The sequence below is a fragment of the Peromyscus leucopus genome, chromosome 9 (genome assembly GCF_004664715.2).
Source record: "Peromyscus leucopus breed LL Stock chromosome 9, UCI_PerLeu_2.1, whole genome shotgun sequence".
NCBI lineage: Eukaryota > Metazoa > Chordata > Mammalia > Rodentia > Cricetidae > Peromyscus > Peromyscus leucopus.
The window spans coordinates 90,116,061-90,136,338 of NC_051070.1; the positions used below are offsets into that span (position 1 = coordinate 90,116,061).

The 20,278-nt window shown below is 44.6% G+C and overlaps 1 protein-coding gene across 1 annotated transcript in view; it reads left to right on the plus strand.

The window, feature by feature from the left end:
• Positions 1 to 9,012: 9,012 nt before the first annotated feature.
• LOC114710370 (calcium-dependent secretion activator 1) overlaps positions 9,013 to 20,278 on the plus strand; it is a 114,203-nt gene continuing 102,937 nt past the window's right edge. Inside the window, exons 1-2 of the mRNA XM_037208289.1 lie at positions 9,013 to 9,091; positions 17,005 to 17,147. Of these exons, the coding sequence (XP_037064184.1) occupies positions 9,013 to 9,091; positions 17,005 to 17,147 (222 nt within the window). The remainder of the gene's footprint in view (positions 9,092 to 17,004; positions 17,148 to 20,278) is intronic.

Below are 20,278 nucleotides of genomic sequence, written 5' to 3' on the forward strand. Positions count from 1 at the left end.
ACAGTGTCTTCCAGAGACCATTCCTTGTATCGACAGCTATCCAGCACTCCTCTGCATAACTGTGTAGTACTCCGTTTTGTGGTAACACTGTGTTTGATGTAAACCATCTTCAGCAGTGAACTCTTGCTACTTTCACACCCAGGGCAAAGCCTTCTATAGACTCTGAACTTTGTTCCCACAACACTGTAGATGTGAATGACGGGTTAGCAGGGACTGGAGTAACACATTGTCTATCCAGAGAGTGCAGGTCGACGTTTGCACTGGGCCTGGAGTTTTGTTAATTGTGCTGATCTGAAGCTCGGATCAAGGTTTGCTCAAGGTGGGACTGGTAAAAACAAGATCACACTTGCTTACCATCACTCCATAAATGTGATGTTGGGAAAAGACAACGTCTAAAGCTTGGACCCACAAGAGGAGTGGGGTAGTTCTTTGGGGTGGAGACATTGGGGCTCAAAGTTTCTAGCTAAGATGGAAAGCAGTGCTGGCCTGTGTCACGTTAGCCAGAAGCACAGGTTGCTGAGTGTCGTCCCTGGGTCTCGAAGACTGCTCCCTCAAGTCACCTTTGAACAAGAATGGCATTTTGTCCGTTTTCTTCATGGAAAGATGGGACTGTGAGAAGAAAGAGAAGATGCTGTTAGTGAGAGGATGATAGCCTAGACTGTTAAGAATTTCTAGTTCCAGTACTCAGAGAGCAAAGACAACTCCCAAGCCACTCTTCCTGGGGCCTGGGGTTTGGCCTCTGCTTGGCAAATTCAACATAGCCATCCACTGAAGATAATGCTATGCCTCTTCATAGCCAGATCCAATCCAGGAAGCCCTTGTCTACTTTGGTTCCTCCAGTGAAAATCTTGGGCAGGGGTTACCTCTTCCTTGTATACAAAGTGAAAATTTGGATGTGAACTTGTACCATAGCATAGAGTAAAATGATGCCTCTGAAAGGCAAGGTCTTTAGTTTTTTTAAGTAACCAGTAAATTCTCAGTGTTGCATAAAATACTTATTATATATGAGCTCTCAACCAGTAGCTGAAAGGTTGGGGGGTAATGATTATTGGAGCTCTAGAAGTTTTTTTTTTTTTAATATCTCTCTCTCTCTCTCTCTCTCTCTCTCTCTCTCTCTCTCTCTCTCTCTCTCCCTCTCTCTCTCTCTCACTGTGTGTGTGTGTGTGTGTGTGTGTGTGTGTGTGTGTGTGTTATGCATCTGTCTCTGTTTATGTGGGTACATGCACTGTGTGTATGCAGAAGCCAGAGGAGAACATTGAATATCCTAATTCCCTTTAAATGGGGTCTCTCACTGAACCTGGTCCTCTCCATTTTATCTAGACTAGCTGACCAGTGAGCTCACAGGATCCTCCTGTCTCTTCCACCCAAAGCACTACTGTTACAGGTATACATGGTTATTTCAGAACGGGATCCCAACTGGGATCTTATGCTTGTGCAGCATGTGGTCACCTACTGGACATCTCCCCAGCTCTGGCTCTAGAAATTGCTGTTTAGTTGTAGAGGCACATCACAAGAGTCTATCATATGCAGAAATTGCTAAATACCCCAAGTTCCCTTTTACCCTCTTGCGTTTCTTTTCTGTCTCTCACATTTGAAAATCCTCTCCCCTCTCCAGGTCTCTCCAGCCAGTGCTTCAGAATTATGTCTCTCCCTTCACACTAAAGCCTGACTTTCAGAGCTGAGGAGAAGGCACTCAAGTGTCGGGAGGAGGGAAGATGTTAGAGAAGAATGATGAGAAAATGATATTAGCAGTTAGAAAAGCTTCCCAAAGCTGAAGGTTCTCAGCCAGATTATATTATAGTCATAGGAACCAAATGGGATGGATTTTAGAGAGGCATGCAAGTTCTGCTGTGGTCTCCTGCTGTTTTATAAAATCAAAGAAACACGGTCTATTTGGTAGTCTCAGGGAGGCAAAGCACAGCAGGTATAGACCCTGGCATCCGGAGGCTTTGGGTCCTGGATTCCATGGGGCATCACAGATCTCTCCAGCCACCAGGTGCCTCAGCCATCCTTGGTATGTCCTGGCTCACTGGAGAAGCTGGGCTTTCCAGCTGTTGTGCCCTGCTAGCTTCAATAAATATCTCTTAATTCTTATAACAGTTTGTCACAGCTCAGTTTATTCAGCCATTATGCCTTACAGTAGCTGCCAATTTTGTGCATCAAATGCTTGTAAAATGTCGGGGGTGGGGGGGGGGAGTGCAATAGCTCAGTACAAGAGTAACCTGTAGCATTCATGAGGCACAGAGAGAGGGGACAGGGAGAGATCCTAAACTTGTTCAAGCCTGAGTTCCTGCCCCCAGACTTTCACAATAAGCAGGTCTGTGATGGGGCCACAGTCATCTGTATTTTCTACAAAGGGGATTCTGGTGTAATGCAGACATTAATTAACATTAATGAGTACTTAGACTACCTATGGATGATCTCTATTCTAGGAACCCTTTGCAGATGACCAACACTGTAGAAGAGGGGACTATCTTCCTCAATCATACTCCACTCACTGAACCACACGATTACCAATTTGGCTAAACTGACTGGCCAGCAAGCCACAGGAATTCTCCTTCCTGCCTCTCTGGTGCTCTGGTTGCCAGTGTGTTCCACCATAACCAGCTCTTTATGTGGGTGCTGAGGATTGAACTCAGACCCTCATGATTATATGGCAAGCACTTTGTTGACTGAGATATTATCTTCTCAGCTAGCACTTTATATTTTCAGAAAAGTTTTAGTTTCATAAAAACATTGAGCAAAAAGTATAGTCTTGCCGTGTACACAGTACCCACACATATACCCAACACAATTTTTCCTATTACCACAATCTTGCATTGGTGTGGTAAGTCTGTTTATTATAGTTGATGGGCCACAATCCACTCACTATTTTTTTTTTAGCTAAAGTACATATTTTTCATTAGGGTCTGCACTTCTACTTTTAATACTTTCCGATTTCAAACTTGGTCCCCATTTAATCTCTTTGCCTTTCTGGACCTCGAATGGGGTAGTTAGATTAAAGTTGTCAAGATCTCTGTGGACCTCCAAATACCCAGCAGCCTGCAGAGTAGCAATCACCTGTGCCTTTGTCCCTGCCTTGACTGACAGGACAAGGTTCTTATCAAAATCAATTTCAGTGAAGCTCATGGTCACCGTTTGTGAGATGTTGCATTGAAGAATCTTGTGTAGCCTATACACAGTCTGTATTCGGGGTTTTCCACCCTATTCTCTGAAAATAATTGCTACTGATAAGTTCTCTCTTAAACTCCCAAGGCCCCAGATCTGCTCACTGATTAGCAATCTCCTATGTTGTCGGGCTGCAGTTTTAACCTGCTCTCCAGCCACATGGAACTGTCTGTCATCTCGTCTCCAGTCCTTGTGCTTTTTTTGGCAACTGCGTTTTTGTGCTTGTTCAGTCTGAGATCTGTCCCTAGACGCTGACCAAAGAAATTCTTGGTGTGTTCTCCAAAATCCCCACATTCCCCATGTGTCTCTTCATACATGTTGCTCTCCTATCTATCTCTACATGCCCTTGCCATGCCTCACCATCGCCCTCCCTCCTTCCTGAGATTCTGCTCAGACCCTCTCCTCAAATGTCACAGCTTACCTGAAAAACTGTCCTAATTGTACACTGATTCCCAGGGCTCTCGAACTATGTCCCTCTCTTGAACAGAGTCTGTGAATCGCTTCTCGGTGTGCTAAAAATTAAATCTTTACTTTGGCATGCAAGCAAGGCTGTCCCACACTCCATTTCCCACTGACTGTCCTCCACCCTGTTCTCCATGATCATGTCCTCCCCTTTCCTCCGAACTACAATGCAGCATTCAGGCTGCTCAGCTCACAGTCGGAGCTCCATATAAGAGGTAAGTATAGTCCACATCCACAGAGATCAAGACAGTTTTGCTAATGTTGAGACACTTCTGGTTTCCCCCGTCAAGTGCATTGTTCTCTGTGACGCAGAAGCAGCAGTGAAGAGCTGTGGCCGCCTGAGCATCACAGGGCGGTGGATGGATCATTTCTATAGCTGCATTGAGAGGAGATTCTGTGAACACACCAACTTTTTAGCATCCAGCGTGTGCCACAGGAACATGGTTTGGTGTTGCCACATATATTCACCCCACACTCCAAGCCCACTCACCTCTCCCTTCCTTCTCCCAGATACTCTCAACTGTATTTCATGGCAGGTTATTAGATTACATTGGATCTGATAGAGATAGATATGCAGAAATGACTGTTGATGTATAACATCTGGAGTTCACTGTGAGAACAAAGATGGAGTCTTTTGTCCTTCCAAGTCTGTTTCAGTTCATTTAACATGATGATCATCAATTCTATACACTTTCCCGCAAAATGTCATCATTTCATGCTTTATAGCTGAATAGGGTTTCACTGTGTATTTACACAACATTATCAGTTTATCTGAGGGTCACCGAGCTGGGTCCACAGCTTGGAGTCTGTGACACAGTGCTGCGGTCACAGGGGTGTGTGTGTGTGTGCGTGTATGTGTGTGTGTGTGTGTGTGTGCTATTGTGACAGGGCTGTGGTCATGAGGGTGTGCAGTTGAGTGTGCGTGCGTGTGTGTGTGTGTGTGTGTGTGTGTGTGTGTGCGCGTGTGTGCTATTGTGACAGGGCTGTGGTCATGAGGGTGTGCAGTTGTGTGTGCATGTGTGTGTGTGTGTGTGTGTGTGTGTGTGCTATTGTGACAGGGCTGTGGTCATGAGGGTGTGCAGTTGTGTGTGTATGTGTGTGTGTGTGTGTGTGTGTGCTATTGTGACAGGGCTGTGGTCATGAGGGTGTGCAGTTGTGTGTGCATGTGTGTGTGTGTGTGTGTGTGTGTGTGCTATTGTGACAGGGCTGTGGTCATGAGGGTGTGCAGTTGTGTGTGTGTGTGTGTGTGTGTGTGTGTGTGTGTGTGTGCTATTGTGACAGGGTTGCGGTCATGTGGGTGTGCAGCTGTGTGTGTGCTATTGTATGTGTGTGTGTGAATACCAGACATGGTGTTTTGCTCATGTTAGAGTTGAAGATTTCCACCCACCAACCACCATGAGCTGGACAGTTTTCTGACAGCTTTCTTTGCAGGCTTCTGGGTAATACTTGTGATGATATTAAGTAATGTGGCATTTTTGCATATTACATAATAACATTTGTTGACATTTGAAATATTTGCATGACTCAATGAACAAATGTTTTTGTATGAACAAATTTCCTTGACTTTCATGAATGATTCTTTCAAAGAGCAAGATAAAACAATGGATCTGATGTTGTTGACTATAAGACATTTATAGATATGGTTTCTAATTTCTTATTTGTACTAGCTTGTAAAAACTTAGTAGAAGCTCACCCTTTGAGCCTTGCCATGGTGCTGGAGAAGACTGTCCCATTTCCCTAGCATGGCTATCAAAAGTCTTCTTTGGGAATCAATACCATATCCACAGAAAGACAGGTCCTGTCCATGTACATCAAACAGAAAAAACACTGGGAACAGATTTAATACTGAAGCAGAACTGAGCATCCACCTGTCTTCTTTCTGTCCAACACAGATTTGAAATATTATTAAATGTTCCAAAATGTTTTCACTATTAACTTTTTTCTTAAAAAATGTTTTCATACAGTGTGTTATTTACATTAACATATAATGAGCTTATTCTCATCAGTTTTAATGAATTAATAAATATTTTAAACCACCCAGTTTTAATCTCAGCTACAGCAGACATCAAGAGTTAGAACCCGACTTGCCTAATGGAAGCCCTTTGGGTCCTCAGCTGTGTTTCACGTTAAGGAAAGAGAGAAACAAAAGGCTCTGGACTTTGAACCAGCCTTTGATCTGAGCCTCTCTGCTGGATAGCCTGACAGAGGAACCCGAGTGACCACTGCCTCTGTGCCTCCAAAGTGGAGGAAATGTTTCCTTCTAAAGAATGCATTGTTTTCAGTTCACCGTTCTGAGGAACTGGTAGGAGGGAACTTCTCTCCTTCCCTGTCTCCCTCTTCCCTTCTCTCCTTTCCCTCCTTGAGCCCCATCTTCCTTTATCTTTATGTTGCTGTGTTATTTGGATAGTAGTGAGGCTGGAACCCAGGGCCTTCCACCTGCTCACTGTGCCGCACACTGGCGTCCTATACCTTGAGCATTTCATCCCCTCCTCCAGCCAGCTGTCAGTCCTGAGCCATTCTCTAAATTCCTCTTCCTGTCCTGCTGTGGTAGGTTGCTATTTGGAGGAATAGTCCTGTTTCAATCAGCATTCACTTACTGCCTCCAAGACTGGGTCCTTTTAGGTCCTAGAACTCTTTGTGGTATGTCATATAGTGGTCTTCTGTCCTTATTCTTTCTTTCTTGCCCAAATAGATTTTTAAGAATACCATGATAGATGAGTTTTTTCTATTACTTAATGATTTAAAAACCCAGCCTTAATTTATGGAATATAATTAAATTAAATATATTCAGCTCTAAAATTAATACACACACATGATAAGTAGATGTACTATGACAGATCATATATATTTTAATCATAGCTACAAGAGAAAGCCTATGATTTTTACACTAGTGCTTAGAACAAGTTTCAATTTTGAAGATGAAATTATTTGAAATATATTTCAAACTAAAGCAAATAATAGTGGACTATTAGTGTGTGGGAAGATCCTGTCTCAAAAAATATGGTGGAGAATGAAAGAAGATGCCCATGCCAATGTATGTGCATGTGTACACACTCATACAATATGAATACATACATATAACAAAGAAGACCAAACCCTATACACCCCACCGTTAATACCGAAGAACAGCTTTCTACTCTCTTGTCTATACGCAGAATGACACATGGTTAGATTCAGGCTTAGAGGCGGGTGGGCCGTGGCCTTCTTTTCCCTTGTCACAGCTGTGTAATAGGAAGCATGCTCACCAGTGAGTACCACAGCAGCTGTGCTTTCGTCTGTGGCAGAGCGAGAACAAGTCAGGACTCCTTTATCGCTCCCATCATTAAGTCTAGAGATCAGTGTCAGCAAACATTGATTCACATTTCCTGTTGTGTTCATGGTCTTCACTCCAGCTGTAGATACTGGATCTGGTTGCTCAGTCCAGAAAAGAGGTGACAGGAAGGAACCGGTGATGTCTTGGAGTGGTGTCCTCCTTTTTGTGGGGGTCTCAAATGTGCCCCACAAAGTCCTTAGATGTCTGCCACTGTCACATGGCCACCCCAATTTCAAGGAGATTTGGAAGAAAAAATAGGCTTTCTAACCCCTCAAGTGGAAAGGCTAAAGAAAAAATGGTGAAGATTGCCAGCCACATTCATGTAATTTGGAAAGTGGGTGAATAAGCAAAAAGAAGCGTGAAAAAGATGAAAGGTAAAAAAAGAAAATTAAATAATGGCAACAATACTTTAATATATGGCAGGAGCCCTTGCTGTACACTGGGCAGTGGTCTGTGTGACTCACATATATCATCTTGTCTGGGCCCCATGAAAACCCTGTAAATAGAAAGCACTATTCTCTAGGAAACAGCACTGTCCCTTGTTTTCAGGGAGAGACACCAAAGTGAATTGTTTGTTCAAGATATTGCAGCATAACCAAGGTGTAACCAGTAACCAAGGCTCTGCCTTCACTGTTCTTCTATTGAGGCCAGCACTTAGAACACGATGTTTTCTCCTCACTGAAGATCCATCTCACACGCCTGCCAGTGCCGCAGTGAGTTACGAATGGCCCCAAGTGCAGTGGGAATTTCCAGACCTTGGTTAATGAGCTAGATTAAATCCAGGGCGTCTGGGTGGCTCCATCGAGACAGCCGCAGCACGCAGCACGCAGCATGCAGCACGCAGCACTCCCCTGCACAGGACCTCTCCTCTCTGCGCTTTCTGCAGTCCTCAGTCTGCCCTTGATGCACACGCGCCTTCTGCACACGATAAATGCTGTTAGGTGGCTGCTGTTTTCAGGAGGCTGTTGGTGAGGGCTTGTGCAGGTTGGTTTGTTTACAGTTAGGCTACCATCGTCGGCTCCCCTAGACCAATCATTTCAGGTCATTTGTGCAAGGTCATCCTCTGGACTCAGTCTGGCTACCGGGTCAGTTAACTTTTACGCAGGCAGAAACTGTTCACCAACTGATTCTTAGACTAGCTGGGGTTTTTTAACCTTTTCGTTTTATTTATTCTATGTGTCTTTCACATCATGCATCTGGATCCCATTTAATTCCCATCCTTCTACATCTGCCCTCCCCCTGCAAATCTCCCCCCACAATGAAACAAAACTTAGGAGAAAAAAAGGAGAAAAATTAAAATTTTGTCATGGAAGCTGCAGCGTGACACAGTGAGTCATGCAGTAACTCTGTTGTCCATCCATTTTTACTTACAAGTGTTCATTGCAAGGACTCACTGGTCTGGTTTGAGGCCTCTGGTTTCTACCACACTATCAATGCTGGGCCCTCACTGGGGCTTTTCCTGTTGTCTTCTGTTTCAGAAATCCTGCAGCTTTGGGTCTGTGGGTCAGGCCCCTTTGCACACTCCAGCAGATCACAGATGGGGTGGATGTTGGGATGGGTCAACACATAACCCTGGTTCTGGGCCTGGGCAGCTAGAGAATTGGTCAGCCTGCAAGTTCTCCACTTCCTCACTACCAGGGTAAGCTCTTCAGCCTGAATTGCTCCAGCTAATTCATCCCTTGCAGCAATGAGTGAGGGGTAGTGTCATAGACTAGCTATTTTTATGAACACCTAAAATTTTCATCTTAACAGACAATGACACTGGATGTTAGGAAGTCAAGTGAACATATGATCTCTGACCTGAGAGCTAAGATTGCACCTTAGTAATCTCCAGAACCTAGTGTATATGAAGCATTCAGTAAGTTAAATTTATTCAACAAATTATATTTGTTGAGAGCTAATTATGTACCAGAGTCTAAGCACATCAGTATAGGGGATGGGCTGTTATACTTACAAAACGTGTTTTTGTGGGAGGCAGATCATGATCGAATACAGAAGGCTAAATGCCCATCAGATAGAACCTGGACGAATAGCAGTAGATTCATACATTGGAGCACTACTCAGCAATAATGGCGAACAAGCTCCTCCTCCCGTCCCCGTGGCCAAACCTGCTGTGCGTGACTGCACCAGCCTCACACGGAGAAGCTGGTAAAAATACCCGGTGGTGACAGGAGTCGGGCTGTCCGTCATCTTTGGGAGTGTTCTGATAAAAGAGAAAAGGCGGAGATGAGATGACTCAACAGGAAAAGGCACCTGCTGTCCAAGTGACAGCCCAAGTTCTATCCCAGCCCCATATGGTAGAAGGAGATGAATGACTCCCACAGGCTGCTTTCTAACCAACACATGCACACTGTGGAACATGTGCCTACACACACACACACACACACACACACACACACACATGTGCGCAAGCGTAATCAAATGGTTTTAGAAAGAAAAAGGAGGTCCTGTTGGTTTGCAGAGAAGGAAGTGAAGACCAATTATTATTCAGAAATGAGCTCTATTAGGAGAGAGAGCTTGTGACAAGGCACACCATGATCCAGACTTGAGGTGTGAGAGCAATTACTTGGGCTATTATCAGAGACATAAGAGAGCCTTAAAGGAAAAGAGAGGCTTCCCTTTAAAACCCCAGAGGAGAGCCATTGAGTAAGAGAGAGAGAGAGCTGCCGTGAGCAGCATGATGGCAGCTGGAGGGGGAAGAAGGAGGGAAAGAAGTTGGGAAGGGGGCAATCACTTTTCTCCAGAACTAGGGAGCCTAGCCACTGTAAGCAGCAGAGATAAGGGAAAAAATTGCTTACAAGTCCCGCCTACATAGAGACCAGTAGGAGGAAGAAACCAAGTCCACTGGGGAGGAGTGGCCTGATTTCTGACACAGAGAGGGGTTCTAGGATGTCTGTGATCTAACAGGACCTTCTATGACTCTGGAGTCCTGCAGGAGTTTCTCAGATCTGGGCACTCACTGTTTTGTCTTGATATAAGAATTGGTAAATTGGTATGCACTCACTCATAGGAGGATGCTAGATGTGGAACAAGGATGACTGGACTGCTACTCACATCACCAGTGAGGCTACCTGGAAAACAGGACCCCAAGAAAGACACAAAGAAATGGATGAGATCTACATGAACAGCCCGGACATGAGTGGGAACAATGAAGGGCGAGGGTCGAGGGAAAGAGAGCCTGTGGGAGCAGGAGATCCCAGCTGGATCAAGAAAAGAGAGGGAGAACAAGGAATAGGAGACCATGGTAAATGAAGACCACATGAGAAAAGGAAGAAACAAAGAGCTAAAGAGGCCCACAGAAATCCACAAAGATACCCCCACAAAAGACTGCTGGCAATGGCCGAGAGACAGCCGGGACTGACCTACTCTGGTGATGGGATGTCCAAACACCCTAATAGTTGGGCCAGAAACCCTATCCAAGGACTGAGGAATCTGGATGCAGACATCCATGGCTAGGCCTTGGGTGGAGCGCTGGGAGTCTAATTAGTGAGAAAGAGGAGGGTTTATATGATCGAGAATTGTTGAAACCAAGGTTGGATAAAGCACAGGGACAAATAACCAAATGAATGGAAACACATGAACTATGAACCAAAGGCTGAGGGGCCCCCAACTGGATCAGGCCTTCTGAATAGGTGAGACAGTTGATTGGCTTGATCTGTTTGGGAGGCATCTAGGCAGTGGTACCAGGTCCTGGGCTTGCTGCATGAGATAGCTGTTTGAAACCTGGGACTTATGCAGGGACGCTTGGCTCAATCTGGGAGGAGGGGACTGGACCTGCCTGGACTGAGTCTATCAAGTCGATCCCAGTCCTCGGAGGAAACCTTGATCTGGAGGAGGTGGGAATGGGGGTGGGCTGGGGGGAAGGGGAGGGGCAGGAAGGGAGAGAACAAGGGAATCTGTGGCTATTATGTCGAACTGAATAGTAATGTAAAATAAAATTAAAAAAAAAGAATTGATACATTGGAAAGCAAATTTTGTAAGAATATATGTATCCTGTATTTACTATTTACTATTTTGTTTTTGTATATATGTATGTTGTGATCCATTCAAACAAATTTATGTTTGATAATATAAATACTGACAATGATAAAGACTTGATAGAAATGCACAGAACCAATGTGATGTGATGAACATTAACCCAAGGACACTAGCTAGACACTTGTTCAGGGAAGGTTCTCCTAGAGGCATGGGCTGAGTTTGGATGAAGAGAGTACCCATAGGGACCACCAGAGAGATGACCTCACCAGGGAATAACAAAGACAAGGGTTTCAGACAGCAAAGGCTTGCAGACTCCTGGGCATCAGCAAGACAACAATTGCTGTGGCTGAGCAGAGTGGTGTGGGGAGGAGCAGAGTGTGGCCTCGGCCAGGACCTTGGGACTAACTCATCACTGTCTCCTCTAATTCACTTGACTGAATGTGCCAGGTGGTGTGCCAAGTCCAAATTCCCCTTCAATATTCCAAACAAGCCGGGGAAACAGGTCTTACATAATCCCCACATTTTTACCTAAGGAGCCAAGGCTTAAGAAATGCAGTTTTTCCAAACTTGGAAATAAGTGGGAACACCAAAATATGAGCCTATGTCCCTTTGACACTAAATATGTGGTCTGAACTCCAACCCATGCCCCTGCTTCTGAGTGTAGTACCATGTGTGACTTCTTCAGAGTCCCGAGAAGATAGTGAAACTCTTCCTGGGTCCTCTGGGAAAGAGCACATAGGCTAAATTTGGTAGATATGTATAATTTCTCAGTCTGGTCCTATCAAGGGAATACTATGTCAGTCACAATGGTAAGAATCCATCTGTAGTAGCTAGCATAGGCTGAGCACTCATCCCACGGCAGCCTTTGCACTGAGGAGCCTCACTGCAGTCCTATGCAATCAGCTTTGGCTCCATGACACAGAAGCAAACACTGAGGTCAATACAGGCTCCTCTCTGCCCAATGAGACAAAGCTGGAGAGTTTGCAGATTAAGTGCTCTCTATAGAAAGGAAATGGTAAGTGTGGATGGGAAGAAAGTGATGGGAGAATTCAGGTGCTGCTACCAGAGCTGCCCTTGCTCCACTGCAGCTGCGAGCTTAATGTGCCCGGAGAAGTGTGGCTTTGTGGTGTTTGTTCTCTGAAATGAACTGAGGTTAATGCTCTTGAAGGTTTTTTGAAGCCAGAATTGGGCCCATGATACCAGTGACTTTCAGAAGCCAATTGGCACTGACAGGAATTGAATTTAAATGTGATAAGTAGTCATCAAATCATGCAGAGAAGGAGAGCAAAAGCAGCTTCATCCCAAACCTTAGTCTTGTTCCTCTGGTCAGTGACCAGTCTCTATCTCTGATATTTATGATACTGAGGCTTTTCTTCTTATCTTGCACTCCATACACCAGGGACAATGAGCCTCAAGTTTGTATTACATCTAGAGCAAAGGTTAGTTCAGAGCAAATAAATCATTAATAGTGTATACATGATAGGCTACTTACAATGTGTATGTTCAAAAGCACACACGCACCTGTCCCTTCTCACTTTTTCTCCTGAGACTTTTATAATCTGTAATTTCTCTCCTCTGAAATCCTAGAACATAATTTGGCTTAGCTCTTTATGCTTTTCCTTTTCCATATACATGGAAGGTCCCTAAAGATATGCCTTGATACCTTTGGTATCAAGGTACAGCACCCAGTACTTTGGTTTGGCAAGTGAGATCAAAGGATGTTGACTAGTGAACCCTTAGGTCCCAGAGGAGCTCTGGGTGCATCCTGGGCTCTTTGTAAATGTCTGTATATAAATGAGCTTCATGCCTATTTCTTTAAATTCAGATAGTGGATTTGGCTTTAGTCAGCAATCAATTCTGATCACTCAGATGGTGTGTGCTCCTAATTTTGTCTCTATTACTCTTAAGTACTAAAAGCTTACCCAAGGTTGCATGCCTTCCACATTTCACAGAGCTAGGGTTGACCTGACCTGAAAAGAATCCTAAACATAAAGTCCATGAAATGGCCTGGTTTGTCCTGAGTGGCTAGGAATTCTGTCTTGAATAAGTTCCACCTAACCTTCTTTGGAGGGATTAATGCTAGAATGCCATCTTGTGAGTGGGTCCCCTGTGGCTGCACAGAGCAGCTCAGTCTCAGAGGCATACAAAGTCATTATGCAATATTCTGGGTCACAACAGGACAGGTTAAATGAAGATGTGAGTCCTTCCATGTTCTAAGGCTATACCATTCAACATGGCAGCCCCAGCCACCTGCAATGACTCAGCTGTAATGTCTTAGAAGAGGAAAGAGTGGTATATTTCTAAGATATGGCATTACACAAATGAAATATCTCATCAGAAGTTCCTGTTGCAATTACATGTTGAAGTGGTTTCAGGACATATTGATTAAATAAAGCATTTTAAAGATCATTTGAATTGTTTTAAACTTTAAATTACAAATGTGGCTGATGTTGAGTTGTAGATCTTCCAGAGCATAGCAAGTATGAACCTCAGGGTGGGGGAGATGGCTCAGTCTATAAAATGCCTGCTGCTTTAGCATGAGGATGACCTTGAACCCAGCCCACATACCGGTCTGTGATCCCAGCACCCATGGACAGGTACACATCTGTGATCCCAGCACCCACGGACAGGTACACATCTGTGATCCCAGAACCCACGGACAGGTATACACATCTGTGATCCCAGAACCCATGGACAGGTACACATCTGTGATCCCAGCACCCACAGACAGGTATACACATCTGTGATCCCAGCACCCACGGACAGGTATACATCTGTGATCCCAGCACCCACGGACAGGTATACATCTGTGATCCCAGAACCCATGGACAGGTACACATCTGTGATCCCAGAACCCACAGACAGGTATACACATCTGTGATCCCAGAACCCATGGACAGGTATACATCTGTGATCCCAGAACCCATGGACAGGTACACATCTGTGATCCCAGCACCCATGGACAGGTATACATACATCTGTGATCCCAGCACCCATGGACAGGTATACATCTGTGATCCCAGAACCCATGGACAGGTACACATCTGTGATCCCAGCACCCACAGACAGGTATACATCTGTGATCCCAGAACCCACAGACAGGTATACACGTCTGTGATCCCAGAACCCACGGACAGGTATACATCTGTGATCCCAGAACCCATGGACAGGTACACATCTGTGATCCCAGAACCCATGGACAGGTACACATCTGTGATCCCAGAACCCATGGACAGGTACTCATCTGTGATCCCAGCACCCACAGACAGGTATACACATCTGTGATCCCAGCACCCATGGACAGGTACTCATCTGTGATCCCAGCACCCACGGACAGGTACACATCTGTGATCCCAGCACCCACAGACAGGTATACACATCTGTGATCCCAGCACCCACAGACAGGTATACATCTGTGATCCCAGCACCCATGGACAGGTATACACATCTGTGATCCCAGCACCCATGGACAGGTATACATCTGTGATCCCAGCACCCACAGACAGGTATACACATCTGTGATCCCAGCACCCACAGACAGGTATACATCTGTGATCCCAGCACCCATGGACAGGTATACATCTGTGATCCCAGCACCCACAGACAGGTATACATCTGTGATTCTAGCCCACCTACAGGTATATATCTGTGATCCTAGCCCACGGTGATTCTAGCACCTATGGACAGGTACAGACTGGTACATATCTGTGATCCCTGTCCCACGTACAGGTAGACACTTGAAGTCTCAGCCACACACACAGGTACACACTTATAATCCTAGCACAGGAGAGGCAAAAAAGGACCAATCCCTGGCACTTGCCGACGAATCAGCCCAGCCTATTCTGCAAGCCTCTGGTCCCAGTGAGAAAACCTGCTTCAAAAAATATGGTGGATAGCTTCTGAAGAACTATACCTAAGGTTGACCTATGGCCTCCTCATACCCACACACATATGAACAAGCATACTTACAAACACATACAAGAAATTTAAAAAAACCAAACAAGCATGAATCTCATCAAATTTAAATCTTTTCATCTTCCCTTGCCTCCATATTCCCCCAGTTCTTCAAAACTTACAAACTTTAATCAGAGCTCCCTGGCGGCCAGTCATGAACATTCAAAAAACTCCTTGTTTTATTTCCCAAGTAGAAATCAGGTGAGGTTTCAGTCTCCTGGAGATTTACGCATTATCTTCTGCTTGTATCTAGTCTAATGGAAAAGGCATTTGAACTCCATAGAGAAACTTAATACCACTTTAATTAACAGACAAAATCGTGTTTGTTGTTTGCAACCTGCTTGGATTATGCTCCCGCTATGTGGTGGGTTAAACCTAAGTGGCAAAGGCATCACCTCGCATGAATAGCATTGTTGTGGTAGGAACACTCGCCTCCATGCTGTTTACGGATGCAGCATCTGAGCTGTAGAGACAGTTCTGGGGTAGAATGCTTACCTAGAGTGCAAGAAGAAAATGAAACCACGAGAAGCACAGGCTTTATCCCTAGCACCACACACACACACACACACACACACACACACACACACACACACACACATCATTTGTAGTTACCCTGTCCCCTTTTTGGACAATACACCTTAATTTGCAGAAAGGGATTCATGTCACTGAAGAACTGTAACCTCATGAGGCAATGAGCAGTTAGAGTGATTACTGTATTCCAAAGGAAAAAAATGGGTAGTGACATCAAATGCATTTACCTAAGCCCAGCCCCAGCCTACAGAAGCTTAGCTCTCTGGTCAAGTCAGAATGTAAGTGGTTCTTCCACAGTATCTTGGTGCTCAGACATCATGGTGCTGCTGGAATGTTCTTTTTCTATTAGAACTGTGGTCCTCAGAAGTGTCTCATCCTTCATTTTGAAATGTAACTTTTTAAAAGTATTTACTTTTTTAGAAGTCAGGAACTTGAACTTTGAGTAGTTTATTAACTTTACATAATGTCAACAGAAACTAAGCTATTTCAAGGTAACCCGCAGATAGCATCTTTCCTGCGCTTTATTTACTCAGTTAAATCAATGTTAATTGACTGCTTGTCACATGTAAGTCACTAATGCAGCCCTTGGGAAGCCTTAGAGAAAAAAATAGCAAAATGGATCTAACGCATGTAATCATAACCACGAGTTGTAAAGACAAATGTTTGCTTTTGAATCACATGTGAGGAAGTCTTAGCTGGGTTTTGGAGTGCTTCTTATACTGGTGCTGGTCATGTTTGAGGGAAAGGCGGAGAGACGAGGTAGGCACAAGCACAGGAGGATGCAGCTTGGATCTCCCAGGGCTGTTTTCCTTGGAAACAAGCTGACTGGGGCTGAGAGGGTTGGGAGCTGTACATACCTACAGCCCAAATATGCCTCCTTGCTCCTCAAACCTTGAGCCACTATTGTATGCTCAGGGGTGTACTCACACCAGCAGTGTCTCCAAAGCCTCTGCATGCTGCATTCTGCAAGGTATTCAGACCCCAGAAGCACCTGTAGGTGGAGTGTCCGTTACACACAGTGAAGTGTCTGTTATGCATGGTGGAGTATCCGCTAGGCAATGTTCCAACAGCTAACTCTTCTTTAAAGTTATAAATAAATAAATAAACAAGTTTGCCTGTTTGCTTGGTGGTATTTGCTGATTTCTGCAGTATAAATAGTCCCATGTGGCTAATAACACCAGCCAGTGATGCATCCCTAAACATGAAACTGGGAAGAAATGTGACCCAATTCTCTACAGTTTCTATCTTACAAGCTCTGTGCCTATAAATAACCACGGGCACAGATCAAAGTAAGGGATGGAAAAAATAGCAAATTCTGAATATAACCAAGCATCATTCCCAGTGCAATGCTTCAACAACCAACTCTTTTTTAAAAGTTAGGAATAAACATATATACCTGTTTGATAGCACTTGCTGATTTCTGTGGTATAAGCAGTCCCACATGGTTGAAAGCAATGTATTTAACTGTGGCTTGTATTATTTTTAGTGCTAACTCTGTTCCATACTAGTTTAGAAAGTTTACTCACTTATCAGAAAGGTCCCCATTCTGATAGGTGGGCACCTTGTCATAAAGTAGTCATGTTCCTGTTCCAATGAAGCCTTCAAGGCTCTCTTTCTCTCTCTGCAGATCAGCAAACAGCAGCTGCAGACTGTCAAGGACCGGTTCCAGGCTTTCCTCAATGGGGAGACCCAAATCGTGGCTGATGAGGCCTTTATGAATGCTGTCCAGAGCTACTACGAGGTAAGTGCAGCCTGCAGGATGAGCCAAGGCTGCACAGGCACTAGCCTGGGCTATTGAGCTGAGAAATATAGAAGGCACAGCACCTTGGCTGATGCAGAGGGGTCAACAGTCACCTGACAAGGAACACTGGAGTTCTGTTATAGAGAGTGATGTAACTAGAAGCTGCTGTCGGGGGCTGAGTAACTGACTCCACACACTCCTGGAGACTTGAGTGGAATCCCTAGCTCCACATAACAGTCTGGGTTCAATGCTGTATGCCTGCAATCCCAGTGCTGGGAAGTGGGGACGGGAGGTTCACTGGTGTCTTAGTGGTCTACCATGAAGAGATACCATAACCATGACAACCCCTATAGAAGAAGGCATTTGATGGGGGCTTGCTTACACTTTCAAGGGTTTAGTCCATTATGATTGTGGTGGGAAGCATGATGGTGTATAGCAGACATGGTGCTATGCATGTAGCTGGGATTCCTACATCTGAGTCCACAGGCAGCAAGAAGAGACTCTGCGCTTGGAATGGGCTGTTTGAAACCTCAAAGCCTACCCCCAGTGACACACATCCTCTAACAAGGCCACACCTGAATCTTTTCAAATAGTGCCACTCCCTGGTGACCAAATATTCAAATCTAAGAGCCTGCAGGGGCCTTTCTCATTCAAACTACCATAGCTGGTCAGCCAACCTAACTCTTAAAGTCTTAGGTTCCTTTCTGCAAGAGACTCTTTAACCTCCACATGCACTGTGCACATACATGCGTATACACACATGGACACAAATCCATGAAAATGCTGCTGTTGTCAAGATGATTTTATAACAAATGATATGCTGAGTGTTATTCTAGAACATAGAATACTTTTATACTTAGTTATCAATAACATTTTCCATTTTAGTGATAGACTGAGACTTGGAGAGAGCTATCAACTACTCAAAGCTACACAGCCATTAACATGTTGGAGATAAGACTTGGATTCTGAGCCTTAGACCATTTCCAATGTACAGTAGCATGTCCCAGAGTTCACTGGGCCACTTCCTTCCTTCCTTCTATTGGAGTGGTGCTGGTAGGGTCTCTTCTGCAGAATTTCCAGAATTCTTACCTCGTGAGAAAACCTCTCAAAGAGAGAGTATATCTTGAGTACTCATCTCGGTGAACTTTACCACTGGACCTCTGGGGTTTTCTCAGCAAACTGGACTTGCAGTTCCATGAGAACTTTTATAAGTATTGTTTTTCCAGGCATATACTGCCTACCATGTGTGCATCACTAAGGTATGACCATAACACACCCTTTAATGGCAATGTTTTCCTGATGTGTACGTTTTCCAATGTGTACTTAGTCATTGCCAAGCATTTCACTTTATAGAGTGGTTTGTCAACGTGAACCACATAAAAGTGATCTGGATTTGTAATCCTGTGCCCAAGGTGGCTTATTTGTTGTCACAATAGATGACAACCCTTGCCAGAATCTAGCTTCAGCAGGTCAGAGAAACTGAAGACATGGGGAGTAGGCAACTATTAAACACACTGAGGGGGCAAAACTTAATCCTCTCTGTCTTTATTTTTCTCTTAAGCCTTTTATACCACCAAGAAAAAAATCTCTATGCAAGCAGAAAATCATCTCACAACCACAAACTACATATTTTTTCACAAACAAATTAACATCTTTACACAGGAAGAAATCACATTATGATGACAAGTTACATGTTTTCCTTAGAAGCCCCCATGTAGTTAAATATCTCTCTTTGTCCTCATGTTCCTACCATAACATTGTCACCTTAATTATATTTCAGTCGGTCCTCTGTGCTATCAGGCACTGTCTGCTGTTTTAGTGCAGCCAATTTCTGTCCTACATCTGCTCCACAAACCTTAAACAAGTGCTCTAGCCAACCGTCTATCTTTCTTTTTTCGTTACACACAATAGGTCATTTAATTTCCTTTCACAACTTTGTTTTTAAAGGTGCACACTGAAGCCTGTGATTGATTCTGTAAGCTACACGACCAAGGAACTCAGGCCTAACCTTGGATGTAGGGACATAATTGCTCTCTTTGATCACCAGCCTGTTTTTCCACAGGTAGAATTCATGGGTCCATAATGCATCAAACTTCCTTTTATTTTTGTTAGTTTCCATCAGGGCAGCAGCGTGCCTCTGCTGCTGAAGCAGTTACATCATCACCTGTTGCCAGGTGCCTTTCTGCTTCAGCTGTGTGACGTGTGCACCCTTTAAAAGTGCCCGCCCGGAACAGCTCGCTCTCCTGCTCCTCTCTTGACTCTTATTTCTCTCTTGTTTCTCTTGTCTTTCTTGCTTCTTGCCTATTCCCTGTTCTCTCTCTCTCTCTCCCTCTCTCTCTCTCTCTCTCTCTCTCTCTCTCTCTCTCTCTCTCTCTCTCTCTCTCTTTCTCTGCCTTTCCCACATGCTCCCTGCCCCAATGAACCTCTTGCACTAACTGTCCCACAAGGAATGTTTGCTGAGTGGCACACCTTGGCAGGGCCCACTGAAAGGTACCCACTATCGCCTTTCTTTTTTATCATTACAGTTTTCGTTTTCCATCCTTGGCAAATCTCACATCTCTAAGCATCATTGTGTTATAAAAATCATCTTCACTGTGATCTGCATGTAACTTGCACAGTGAGGAATCACACCATGACAAGCACGGTGGGCACAGGATGTCCCAAGCAGGAGAGTTTTGGAGCCAACCCCGCCGGGGCTTTGCGCTCCCCACAGCTGTGTCACCCAGTGAACTGCTCTCCACGGGCTCCACTGCTCTTCTTCCAACAAGGCCACCGCCAAACCCAGAGAAACCAGTTCACATTCCCAGTCTGGGGCACCATGCCATCGTTAATGCACAATGATCATGACAAACTATGAAATAAATACAAAGGAATTTTACACAATCTTTTCCTTATGGGCTTACTTCATGTGTGTTCTCTCCACTCTCCTCCCTTCCTCCCTTCCTCCTTCCCTTTCTCCCTCTCCAGAGTTAGGTCACTGTTCAGTGCATGCAGCCAGCCCACCAGTAGATCCCATCCTTGTGCTTTCAATATAATTGACACCTTGGTTCAGAGCCTGGGATATTGCAACACTCCCTTTCCCACTTAGAGAATTTTCCTCCTATCATGGAGAGAGTTGAACAAGTAGTGAG